The 14006-nt window shown below is 37.2% G+C and overlaps 1 protein-coding gene across 1 annotated transcript in view; it reads right to left on the bottom strand.

Annotated features, from left to right (window-relative positions):
• The window catches only part of lrpprc (leucine-rich pentatricopeptide repeat containing), a gene marked incomplete in the record, with an annotated part of 82405 nt that overhangs the window by 20028 nt on the left and 48371 nt on the right, over positions 1–14006 (bottom strand). The window contains 2 exon segments of the mRNA XM_024296997.2: positions 6901–7007; positions 11920–12044. Of these exon segments, the coding sequence (XP_024152765.1) occupies positions 6901–7007; positions 11920–12044 (232 nt within the window).

The following is a 14006-nucleotide window of genomic DNA, read 5'->3' as shown; positions in this document are numbered from 1 at the left end:
TGCTAAAATATTAGCCAAACTCCAAATTCGCCTAAAGAACCGGAAAAAAAAATCTCAGCTAGCAGGTCACTAAAATTAAAGCTGAACTCCAAATTACACCCCCCAAAAAAACAGTAATTGGTGAACATTTTAAAGTTTTTATCTTCCTGAAAGGATCTGCAGAAGTGCACAAAGTTTTTAAAGTGTTTGAGCATTTTCTCATTCATTTTCTATGAGGTGTTTTTTGCTGAATACCAAAAGTACAAGCAGCAACGTCCTGAACGAGTTTTCAAATCAAAGTTGCTAAAATCTCTAAAAGTGTGACTGAATTTTTACGACTATATTGTGTGAATGCTTACTAAGCATTCACACAATATAGTGTGTGAATAACAACCTAATAAAGACAGTAGAAACAGAATTTGTTTTGTAGATGTGTTTACAAAAGGCTCTTTAAGCTTTTTTGCCTTTTTATTTTTAAAGCCACGGATGGATTATGGTCCCAGAGAACAACTGGACTGCCTCATTTCATCTTCTGAATAACATCTCTGCAAAACAAATGACGACTCACCGACAAAAGCCGTGAAGAAAAACATGTTTTGAAGCCAGAACTGCCTCTACTATGATGAACATTTTAACAGAATAATCACATCCTGTTTATTAGTCCATTTTTGTAGATTTAAATCATGTTGTATTTGAAATATTTACTGCTCCAACAGATGAAGGTGAACACATTTATGTAAAAAAGTAACAATTTTAGTAATCATAAAAGCAACTTATGCTAAAAGTTGAACTGTAGTGACTAAAATAATGCACCATTAAGACATGCCTTTACAAAACCTTAATTTGTACACTTTTTACTTTAAAAAAAGGAAAGAATTTATAGTTTTATAGGAGGACTTTTCCCCAACTTAAATGAAAAAATTCAAAACAAATGATTTTGGATGAACCAAAAACTTCAGAGAAAAAAAAAAGTGTTTTTTGCTCTAAATCTAAAAGGAGGAAGACGAGATAGAAAGATAAAAATGTCTGCCAATGCTTTGGGTTTCATATGGATAAAAACCGAAGCGGCTTCCATTTACCAGAGATTTGTTTTTACTTTTCGGACAGCAGTGATATGCAGATAAGCGCAGTATTTGTGCCGTCAATAAGGGCTGACATAGATTGATCTGCCGGCTCATGTAGCCGCGCTTCACTTTGATATGTGCAGTGTCTAGATGATTATTATCGTGGAATGACAGTGATCAGGATTTTCATCCTCCTCCTGGGGGCTTTGATACAATCTGAATAAGAGTCGGATTGAGAAAAATTTCACTCTGTGGGTAATCTGGCTAAGAAAAAAAAAAAAAAAAGGCGATCTGGCTGGATGTTAATCTGAGTGAGGATCAACAATGTGCAATCCCCGCTGGCCTCTTTCATCGGCACCCACCGCGAGATAGACAAGAGGAAGAAACTGTCCTTTCATTTTTCAATCTCTCAATCCCCCCTTCTTCCTCCAAATCTCTCCAGCTCCTCCTCTGTCTTTTCCCCTGCCTCCCCATCCCTTTGGCCGTCCCAGGCAAAGGCATTATGTTCTTACCCGAGCAGCCAAAGGGACAAATTAAAATGTGTAGCACTCTCTCTCTCTCTCGGTCTGTCTAATCTTCTTAGAGACTAAGGCCTCGTTGCAAGTGCTTCATCTTTCTGCCGCGGATTCGCTTTACTTGGAAAAGTCTTGAGGGCTCAGAGCAACACTTGCAAAACACAAATGTGTTTGGGATTCTGTCAGAATGAATCTCCCTAATCTGAAAAGTAAAAATAAATCCTGTAAAAACAAAACATCCGATGAAAAGAGAAAGAAAACGGAATGCTAAGCAGCTACACCTAAAAAAACGTCCCGACCGGGACAAGGAGACGCAGACCCCGTCTCACCTGCACTTAACAAACCCTCCATCTCTATTCCTAATGCTCCAATTCCACTAATCACCTGGCCACTTAGCCCTCCCACACACACCCCTCTCCCTAACACAAAAACGCATAATGGATCACCACTCTTTCGCAATACTACCTAACCTTTACCATCACACACAATAATAGGCCTGGCCACCTGACAATCCCCTACCTAACTATGACCATTTAGCACAAAATTGGCCACCTTTCTCTATCATTACATTTAATTAGCTGTGATTAATCAGCTGCCAATTATACCAAACAGAGCCTAAAGTGAGGAGCACTCTGGACGGCCACTTGACAAAAAAAAAAAAAAAAAAAGTATAGGTGCGTCTGAGTGAGCCGTGATTCCATTGTGGTCGCCCGAGCGTGACTTTCATTGTGATAATAAGCGGGGAACTTATTGTTCAGAGTCTGTTCCACAAACTATGAAGGTTAAGTGACTTTCAGGTATTTCTTTCTTTGTTTATTTCCAGCAAGCACGGCAAGAAAAAAAAGGTAAAACTTCCAATTCATAACTTTCAGAGAAGTGAATCCAATCTGGGATTCAGGAGGAAACACTTAAAGCCAGACATGACAAACGTCAGGAATTTAGATTTCATCTAAAATACAAATTTGGTGATGAAAATACATGAATGATGTGAAGGACGTGCATCCATTAAAGAGGAGGTGACAAGCTTTGCAACATCTAGTGGATACTTAAGCTCTAAAACAGATCAGCGGCCTTGTGGTAGAGTGTTCGTCCTGAGACTGGAAGGTTGTGGGTTCAAATCCCGGCCAAATCATAAGAGAGATTTGAAAAATGGGACTGGAGGGTTAACCCTTTAACACCGGAGCACAGAGCTTATGTACTTTGATTTACTTTAAGTTTTCAAACGTTAACACGATCAACGTCATTCCCGTAGATTTTGAAGGAGAAAAGCGGCGCAATAGCGGTTGAAAAGTTACAGTATGTTAAAGATTTCGTGTTTAAGCGTCACCGGTGATGCAGCTCGCTGCTCCCCCAGAGGATGGACCAAGTCTGTTACAATGAAAAACTTCATAAAACGTTTTTTCCAAAAGAAGAAGAAAGTTTGAGCAATAAAAACAGTGCTTTAGACCACAAATTGTTACTTAAAAAATAATTTGTAAAATTCATAAAGATGTTCATTTAGTCAGCAATGTTTGTTTAGGTCGCCTAAGCGTAAGCATTAGCCGCCCTATGGGAAATTCCATTAAACGTTAGCATCACGGTAGCGGAATTTAGCTTTACGAGGTCTATTTTTATGGATAAATTATTGATCTATTGAGTTTAAATCGACTTAAATCAGTTTTATTAGCCCAGCCTTATCCTCTATCATGAGAAAAATGCTACAAAACGTGTCAAAAAACACAATTTTTATTGAAGTGGATCTTTAAAACAGGAGAGAAAAGTAAAAATGTTGATATCTGTAAGAAAAATGTGTAGTGAAGGGTTTCAGATGCCACAAAAGGTCTACAATAGTTGTAAAAAAAATAAAATAAACCTGACAACCTTGCAATTTTGTCTAGTGTGAGTAATTTTAAGATTCTGTGATAAACGAAGGACGATTATATCCTCTCAAACCTGTATGATCTTTTCCTCAAACTTAGTAAATACTAACTGTAAATTTTAAAAAAGGACACTTCAACAGCATGGATAACACACAAGTCATCAACCATCTACTGTCCAGCTGACTGTTATGAGCAGAAAAGCAGCAAAACGGAAATGAGAGCCGCAATAAAAACATGCTGATAATATTTAAGAGGGTTTGAGACCTCTAGAGAGGCAAATCCCTCTTTAAGGCCACACCAGGACAGTCAGGGTTAGGGAATTCATACACTCCTTCCTGTGTTTTGTCCTCTCCTCTCATCCTGCTTCTCATTTTGCTCAGATTTCTGCTTTAAGCATTGGTGGGGGGGAGAAAAAAGGAACAATTACTTCTCATCTGCCTGCTTTGTGACTCTTGTTTTCTCGCGACAGGGCAGATGTCAGGATTTAAGAGCACAAAAAATATCCCAAACATGTCCAGGTCAGATGGTTTACAACCCCAAATGGAGGACGTCAATTCAATTTAGCATGTCCTTACTTATGAAGACTTATCGGAGGATGCAGATTGCGGAAAAATGATCTCCAAGGACGAGATTTAGATTTCAAGGTTTTGTATTTTACGACTTTCATATTGAGACATCACAGAAATCAGATTCCAACTATATTTTTTATTATGATTATATGTTTTTATTTATTTATTTTTTATATTTATTTATTTTATTTTTAGCCAAAATTGAAAAAGCCCAAGTTTTTTTTTTTAAGTATTTTCTGAATATCAGGAGTTCATAAGAAATTCGCTGAAGTAAAAAAAAAACAATAGTAAAAAACAAGAAAATAAAAGCCTAAAATTATTTTTTGAAAAGCTTTATAACATATATTTGAGAAAATATATACAAAGTACTTTAAAGAATAAATATACACTCACACATCTTTGAACATATCCAAAAATGTAAAAACATGAAGTTTCTGATTTTAATTACATGTCTACAAAAACTGAGAGAAAAGAATAATAAATATACAATTTCCCCTTGCCACTATCCCCCGATGTCCAAATTAAATATTAAAAGAAAAAGTTAAAATTAAACTTTCATTTTTTTTGGTATTAATTGTAGTTCTGAAACTAACTGTGGGAACATTTAAATTTTTCAAATAATAATTATTCGTAGTACATGTGCAGGTGAGGCACTGTCACGCCCGCTTTTCCTGAAGATTTTTGACCTTTTGGCTTGCCATAGTTTCTTTCCCAGATGGCACGTTCCTGTTACAACACGAGCAGTGGCTGCAAGATGATAATGCTCCCCACTGGGAGATCAGTGACGTACACCGAGGTTTTTTATCAGCTCTTCAAAATAAATAAACCCGATCTCAGTACCTGTGTCCTCCATGACGAGTTCGGGAAAAGTTTATGATGGAAGCTCCACCCACACGCGGCGGGAGCTTCAGGTTGACAGACTTTTGGATAACTTTAAAGAAGCAACTTTGACACATTTTAAAGACAGTACATGAATCTGACGCCAATCGCATTCGTTGTGGAAAGACAATTGATTTTAATAATTCGTGCATGAGGTTCGCAAAGGGAGCGGGGGAGGGGTGGCATCTGTGGTACACATGTGAGCCGAATTGTTGCTAGTGATCCGTACGGATCACAGAGTATCCGTGATCCGTTTCGCCCCTACCTAAGTAAGGTGCCTCAATTAGACAGTTTTCCAGATTTTTAAGCTAATTTGGTATTTAGCTAATTTTTCAGCTATATGCTAGCTGTTTTGGATAATGTAGGCTTTTTTCTGTTTTTTAGTCTATTTTTGAGTTTAGCTAATATTTTAGCTTTATGCTAGCTGTTTTGGCAAATTTAGACATTTTTTAGGCTAATTTGGCATTTAGCTAATACTTCAGCTACATGCTATCTGTTTTGGCTAATTTAGACTTTTTCAGTTTTTTTGGCTAATTTGAAGTTTTGCTAATATTTTAGCTTTATGCTAGCTGTTTTAGCTAGTTTAGACATTTTCTCAGTTTTTTAGGCTAATTTGGCATTTAGCTAATATTTCAGCTACATGCCATCTGTTTTGGCTAATTTAGTTTTTTTTCAGTTTTTTAGGTTAATTGGGAGTTTAGCTAATATTCTAGCTTTATGACAGCTGTTTTAGCTAGTTTAGACATTTTTCCAGTTTTTTAGGCAAAGTTGGCATTTAGCTTATATTTCAACTACATGCTAGCTGTTTTGGCTAATTTAGTTTTTTTAGTTTGTTGGGCTAATTGTGAGTTTAGCTAATATTTTAGCTTTATGCCAGCTGTTTTGGCTAAATTACACATTTTTCAGTTTTTAGGCTAATTTGGCATTTAGATAAAAAAATCAGCTACATGCTAGCTGTATTGGCTAATTTAGGCTTTTTTAGTTTTTAGGCTATTTTGAAATTTATCTAATATTTCAACTACATGCTATCTTTTTTTGGCTAATTTTTGAGTTTTTTTTGGATAAGTTGGAACTTAGCTAATATTTTAGCTAGCTATCAGCTTCTGCGTTTTCAGTTATCAACTTCAGGTTCAGTGTTTTTTAGCCTTCAATTTAGGCATCTTTAACCATTAATCTATTGCAGGTAATGCAACTATCTATTTTTTTTTTAATGTTTTAGTATTATTTTTTTGTGAAGATTACAGAAATAAATTATTTAAAATTTGGCTATGTGTGGCTTTCTGTAAACCATACATCTTTAAGAGTAGGCTGTGATTGTTACACTTTTTCTGCCTACAAACCGACCCCGGCCCACCATCAGAGAATAAAACAGTTATGTGGCCCTCATTAAAAAAACGTGGGCACTCCTGCTTTAAATAAGCAGGGGTGCAATTCCGTCACTAGGCGGAGCAAAGGAAAAACAAGATCATTGGCCAAACCATGCTGAGTTTCAGGAGAGAGAGTGAGGTTAACTCCCAATTCTTGTGTTCACAAATGTTTGCAAGTTTAATTTAGTTTAATTTTTCATTGATTTGCACATTAATCTTTAAGGCAGGGTGCTTATTTATTTTTTTTAATAGCCCCCTCTTGAGTTTACTTTCGGCATTGCTTCAATGTCAGATGTAAAATATTCAGTCTGTATAAAATTGAAAAAACCTTTTGTTTTTAGTGAAATGCGTTTTATTTGAAATCTATTGGCCTCTGTGATTGAATGCATAATAGTAAGTGATTATGGTACTAGGTTGGCTTTTCTATTTGAGAAAAAAAACAAAACAAAGCTTCAGATCACAAGTTGACCAATCGGTTATTTTACTATTCTGGTCCGGCTCACTTGAGATCAGACGGGTTGAATGTGGCCCCTGAACCAAAATGAGTTTGACACCACTGGTGTGAACCTTTTAAAAACACTTTTCATTTGAGTGCGTCTTCAAACTATTACTTTCTGAAAAGTTTGGCGTAAAGCTGGTAGCTGACCTTCAAGAGTAGATGTGCTCACCTCAATGATCTTCCGGGCTTCTCGGTAACGGCCGGTCTGCAGGAAACCGAAGAACAGATCATACAGCATGGTCATCTCTCCCCGCTCCTGACTAATAAAGTCCATGGCTGAGGAAAAAACAGGTTGGGAATAAGAAGCGTCTGCAGCTTAATCAAACACACAACACATTTTCTCGTTTGCCGCAGATTCCATTACTTGGCACAAAGTCCCAGGCTCAAAGCGGCTATATCAAGTCCCGAATGGAGGCATAAGCTCCGCTGGTAAACCTGCTAAAGCGCTCCGCTCAGCAGTACAGACTATCTCTGTCCAGCAGCTTCAGGACAGGTGCCGCACACACCAACATGGTTCCAAGTTTCCCCTCATCCAAACGGACCTGCATATTTAGCAGAGCTGTGAGGGAAGAAGTAATCCCTCTCACTGAACGAGCGCTCTCTTGAATAAAGTGAAGCTTTTTGAACTTTATTCATGCAGAAATAACACGAGGCCCAAATCTAGCAGAAGCATTAATCGTGTGGATTTTCCTGTAAAAAGATCCTGATGGTCTAATTTAGGGTTACTGGGTTTTTTTTTTAAAGTAAAAGCGTTTTTTTTTTTTTTCTTTGACATTGCACATCTGTGTTTAAAAACATATTTATGTAATTGTGTGAATGTTTAGTAAAAACTCAATCACACTTTCAGCAATTTCAGCAAACGTGATATCAAAACATTCATCTTGTTCAGGACATTACTGCACGTTTTTTTTTTTGGTATTCATAAACTTTATAGTTTTTGAAATTTTGAACAACATATGGCCCAAAGGAAATGAATGAGAAAGTCCTTAAATTTCTAAATATTAAGTAGATTAGCAAAAAGTCATTAAATATATTCATGAATTGTGTTTTCATCTTCTATAGTAATTATTTAAAAAAACAATGGAGTTTAGCTAATATTTTAGCAACATGCTAACTTTTTTGGCTAATTTGCTTTCTACTGAGGGTTTAAAGGCTAATTTAAAGGTTAGCTTCTATTTTAGCAACAGGCTAACATTTTTGACTAATTTAGTTTACTGAAGAATTTTAGGCTATTTGAAATTAAGCTAGTATTTTAACAACAAACTAGCTATGTTTTGCCTAATTTGGCATCTACTGAGGTTTTTTTGGGCTAATTTGGAGTATAGCTGCTATTTTAGCAACAGGCTAACATTTTCGACTAATTTAGTTTACTGAAGAATTTTAGGGTATTTTGGAGTTCAGCTAGTATTTAAGCAATGATCTAGCTTTTCTGCTAATTTGGAATCTATTAAGATTTTTTATGCTAATTCGGAGTCTAGCTAACATTTTATCAACATGCTAACCTTTTTGGGTAATTAGTTACCTACTGAGGGTTTATAGGCTAATTAAAATTTTGAAATTTTGAAGTTTAGCTAGTATTTAAACAACAAGCTAGCTTTTTTGGTTAATTTGGCTTCTATTAAGGTTTTTTATGCTTCTTGGAAATTAGCTCATATTTTAGCGACATGCTAAAGTTTTTGGCTAATTTGCTTTCTACTGAGGGTTTAAAGGCTAATTTAAAGGTTAGCTTCTATTTTAGCAACAGGCTAACATTTTTGACTAATTTAGATAATTGAGGAATTTTAGGCTATTTTGGAGTTAAGCTAGTATTTTAACAACAAACTAGCTTTGTTTTGCCTAATTTGACATCTACTGAGGTTTTTTGGGCTAATTTAGAGTTTAACTCATATTTATGCAACACTGAATATTTTTGCAAAGTTGGCATTTATTAGGTATTTTTAAACAATTTTACTACAATTTTTTCAGAAATTTATGTCACCTTCATTTACAGTCCGTTAGTCAAATTCAGCATTATGCAAATAGCTTATGAATTTTTAGCAAATTCCTTCAGCAGTTAAAGTAAATGTTGTCACCTTTGTCAACAAAAAAGCTTCAGAATCTTTAGCAACTACTTTCAGTAAAAATCATTCTCACAAGCATTATCGCAGCTAAAGAAACTTTTCTAGGTTAAGCTAAAAAAAATAGCCTTTTGTAGCATCTGTTAATGACAAAGTGTGTTTTTAGAAGCCAGTTGCATTTATACGCTTCACAAAAATATGTAGCTCTTAGGGAGACGGCCATTTAGTGTTTAAAAAGTTTAATTTTTTTATTTTTGTTTTGAAAAGTTGGTTTCTGTCTGAAAATGAAGTTCCTCTTCACTGTGTTTGTGAGTGACTGACATTGCAGGTTCCTCACCCCTCGGGATGCGGTGGAGCCAGAGTGGTGCTCCACTCGTGGCTTCAGCGTTCACACACTCCGGAGCCACTTGGCCTTTTTTGGCCCGCTGACTTCTTCACTGTGCCGTTTTAAATGTGATTGGCTGACGTCCTTCACAAGCTGACCTGGTCAAAGCTGTTCTGACCCGTCCACCGGTTGGTTTTTTGGATGTGGTGGCACTTGTTACATGAGCGTTTAATGCCAACATGAAAAAGGTGCTTCGGCTCGCACACGAAGGTTAGCAGCAATTTGGACAAACAAGTCATACTGAGTTTAGTGGACAGAGTGCAGCTGCAAGATGTAGGCTTTTGTGAAACTTTGATGCCTTAATTCTGCTCAAACTTTTCTGCAACAATGAATCCTGCTTTGTAAATATTGTATCAATTTATGGTCAATATATTAGCATATGGTGTTATTATTGATCCACTCCATGAAAACTGGAGTTTTAACATGTCATTGCAGCATTTTTCTCATGATGGAGGACATATATTAAGAATAAACCTGGATTTCTGAGTATTTCTTTATTCAAATTGTTGAGAATCAGGAGTTTTTTGAAAAAGTTTGAAGCTGTTACGCACAAACTACAATCAGCGGGCCACAAGCTCTATTCTGATACATCCACTGGCAGACAAATAGATCCATGAACGTCTTTGTTTTCCTCGTCTGAGCTGGAATCTGGATCAAAACTGTACAGCTGGATAGCTCCAATATTGCACGCCATTTTTATTGCAACACTAATGTTAGCTTGGGGTTGTGAGGAGCTGTAAGCTAGTGGGAGAGTGTGTAAACAAAGGCATGATGGGAAAAACTCTCTATTGCTCTTTGAAGTCAAAGGCTCTTCTTCGGTTTCCTCACTGGATCTTTTGTCTCTGAAGAAACTTTATAAATATGTTTTATTGTTTGGTTTTGTTAGCTTTTGGCTACTAGCTTAGCAAGGTAACTGCTTTAAATCACATGACCAATCCAGCAGTTTTTCAAAATAAAACTTCCTTCAGGCTCAAAAGATAAATGAAAATAATCTAAGTTAGCACATGTATTTCTTTTTTTCTGTCTGAGGACCGGTACCAAGTGATCCACGGCCCGGTATCAGTACAGTTTGTTTAAAGTACATGGATCTTGTTTTTTACATGACACATCAGAATGGAGTGAAACAGAGAGCTTGTGTTCTGCCCAACATTTTTTGGAACTCACAAACAAACTTTTTTAAAAAGGAATTCATCGTCTGCTCCTGATTCACAAAAATTGGAATAAAGAAATAATCATAATTAGTGCTGCGACAAACGATTATTTTAATAGTTGACTAATCACAGATTATTTTTCCTGATTAGTCGACTAATCGGGTCATGCATGAAGTGAATGTAAAGCACACATCTTAATCATCATTAACTTTAAACAACTAAAAACTAGATATATAGCATTACCTGTGATAATGCTAGTGTGAATGCTCTAAGCTGAATTTGGAAGCTGAAGATGCTGAAGTTAATAGCTGAGAACGCTAAAGCTAATAGCCAGCTGAAAAATATTAGCTGAATGCTAAATTAGCCTAAAAAAATAAAAAAAAGCCTGAATTAGCTAAAACAGCTAACACGTAGCTGAAATATTAGCTAGACTCCAAATTAGTCTAAAAAAACGCCTTATTTAGCCTAAACAGCTAGCATGTAGCTGAAATATTAGCTAAAATCTAAATTAGTCTAAATAAAAAAAAAAAACGCCTTAGTTAGCCTAAACAGCTAGCACATAGCTGAAATATTAGCTAAACTCTAAATTAGTCTAAAAAAACACCTTAGTTAGCCTAAACAGCTAGCATGTAGCTGAAATATTAGCTAGACTCCAAATTAGTCTAAAAAAGCCGTAGTTAGCTTAAACAGCTAGCATGTAGCTGAAATATTAGCTAGACTCCAAATTAGTCTAAAAAAGCCTTAGTTAGCTTAAACAGCTAACACGTAGCTGAAATATTAGCTAAACTCCAAATTAGTCTAAAAAAACGCCTTAGTTAGCCTAGACAGCTAGCATGTAGCTGAAATATTAGCTAAACTCCAAATTAGCCTAAAATTACGCCTTAGTTAGCCTAAACAGCTAGCATGTAGCTGAAATATTAGCTAAAATCTAAATTAGTCTAAAAAAAAAACGCCTTAGTTAGCCTAAACAGCTAGCACATAGCTGAAATATTAGCTAAACTCTAAATTAGTCTAAAAAAAAACGCCTTAGTTAGCCTAAACAGCTAGCATGTAGCTGAAATATTAGCTAAACTCTAAATTAGTCTAAAAAAACGCCTCAGTTAGCCTAAACAGCTAGCATGTAGCTGAAATATTAGCTAGACTCTAAATTAGTCTAAAAAAGCCTTAGTTAGCCTAAACAGCTAACACGTAGCTGAAATATTAGCTAGACTCCAAATTAGTCTAAAAAAGCCTTAGTTAGCCTAAACAGCTAGCATGTAGCTGAAATATTAGCTAAAATCTAAATTAGTCTAAAAAAAACACCTTAGTTAGCCTAAACAGCTAGCATGTAGCTGAAATATTAGCTAGACTCCAAATTGGTCTAAAAAATCGTAATAAATGCCAAAATAGTCCATAAAGCTAGCATAATGTGATTATAACTTTAAACTTTTCTGCATTCTGACTCAATATAATATAAATTAACGACTAATCGACTATTTTAATAGTCGTTGATTAGTAGATTAATCGTATCATCAGAAAAATGCCAGAACACCACACTTAAAACACCCAAAACAGGGTTTTCATGGGAGTGACTGTAAATGATTTAGATGCTGAACCTTTCTGCAGTAAATCGGTGTCTCCCTTCTCCACCAGAGCGACGATGATGTCATGGATGCGGGGCAGATGGTTGTAGATCTTCTGACACTCGATGGTGGCTTCCAGCGCTCCGGCCACGTCCTTTCTGCACGGATGAGGAGGAAAAAACATAGCGAGGGGGGGGGGATCAGAGAGCAGGTTAGGTGGCAGGCTGGTCCAATCAGGCGTGTGAAGGATTTTGTCAGGAGGAGAATAAAGAGTGTATCACCGGGTGTTAACCCTGTGGCCTCCAATTCCAGCACCATGACCCACCTCAACAATACGGGCCTTTGAATTCCTGACAGCACGACTGCGGGTGATGAAGCCTTTTGGCCCCAATACATCATTCTCACACAAGCGCACACGCTTTTGCTCACCTGTCTGTGAGGGCTAATGACTCTCTGGACAGGCTTTTAGAGGCGAGGCAATGCAGCAGATAAAAGGACTCCACTGATCTTTACCCCCCGAGTTTATCCTCCAACCCCTCCGTCGCTTTTATCCGTCTCTTTAACCGGCCCTTCATTTCCATGCTCTTCTTCTCTCATCTCCCTTTTGATTTCACGTCGTCGGCTCTCCTCGGATGACCTCTCCCCCCAGCTGAGCGCTTTAGCACCAATATTGCGTTAAACAGAGCGCCGCACGCCGCTATCGGCCTTTGTCTCACGTCAGCCTGTTTGAGGGCCCTCTGGTGCAAGATGGTGGACCTTTACAACTTTAGCCAGTAGTGGAAATTTCCTAAACTGTGGGAAACCCGTTGAAAAAGCTTTTAGAACTATCAGCTTTTGAGCTTTCAAATGTGAATAAACTGTAACGGTCTTGTAGTTCAGTGTGTTAGATGAGCTTCAAATGGGACAGAGAACAGGCTTTGTTTTCTTTTAAGTTAATATTAACAAGTGTTCAAATTTGTGTAACTGCACCTGTTTACCTCTGGAGAAAAAGCGGGTGAAATGCCGTTTTTCTCTGTGAATCATTTGATCGCAACCGAAATGCCTTTTTTTTCTGTAAACTAGCTGATCGTCAACAAAATGCAATTTTTTACTCTGTAATTCAGCTGATCGCAGATGAAATGCCGTTTTTTTTCTTTGTGAATCAGCTGATCGCAGACGAAATGTCGTTTTTTTTCTTTATGAATCAGCTGATCGCCGACAAAATGCAGTTTTTTCTATATTAATCAGCTGATCGCCGACGAAATGCCGTTTTTTTTTCTTTATGAATCTGCTAATCGCAGACAAAATGTCGTTTTTTTTCTTTATGAATCAGCTGATCGCCGACGAAATGCAGTTTTTTTTCTTTATGAATCAGCTGATCGCAGACGAAATGCCGTTTTTTTTCTTTATAAATCAGCTGATCGCCGACGAAATGCAGTTTTTTTCTCTGTGACATATAGTGTCACAGAGAAAAAAACAGCAAAAAAGGACGAAAGCTAAAAATGGGGGTTCCGGTTAAGGACTTCCGGCGCAAATCATGTTCTTTTTTGTTTTTGTTTTTTTGCGACCGGCTATTGCAGGGGGTGGGACTTCCGGGTATTAATTTTCGAGCTGTATATTTTTCCTCTGTGGCCAGATTCTCTTTGCCCGTTTTCAAAAGAAGGACCACAGAAGATGGGAGGCCACTTCAGCCTTCCGTTGCCTTCAATCAGCTGATTGGACGATGTCAATCACACAAAAGTCAAAGCAGGTAGAAACACATGAGAACAAGATGGACAGATTTGGAGCAAACAGGTATAATTTAGTCAATTAGATGAGACCAAACAACTTTGTGGGAACAGAGACTGAATTTGACCTTCAGTTTCTGAGACATGAGCCAAACGAGGAGGAGGAGGAGGAGTGATTGGGACGCCGAGGCAAAGAGCTCCACAAATTGAAATGAAGAGGCACAACATTATTCAGCCGCGCCAGTCAAGAGGCTGTTCAGGCGCACAACAGTCTGATTGAACAACACCGAGGAGAAGAAGAGACTTTTGAAAACGAGAGGAGGAGAACGTGGGTATGCAGCTCTACCCTGAATGATGCTTCATCACTGCCATCTGTCCACCTCTTTTCTGATCAAACACCTCCGTATAATCCCT

This window comes from Oryzias melastigma, linkage group LG15 (assembly GCF_002922805.2).
Source record: "Oryzias melastigma strain HK-1 linkage group LG15, ASM292280v2, whole genome shotgun sequence".
In the NCBI taxonomy this organism is placed as follows: Eukaryota; Metazoa; Chordata; class Actinopteri; order Beloniformes; family Adrianichthyidae; genus Oryzias; species Oryzias melastigma.
This window is presented reverse-complemented; position numbering and strand designations above follow the sequence as displayed.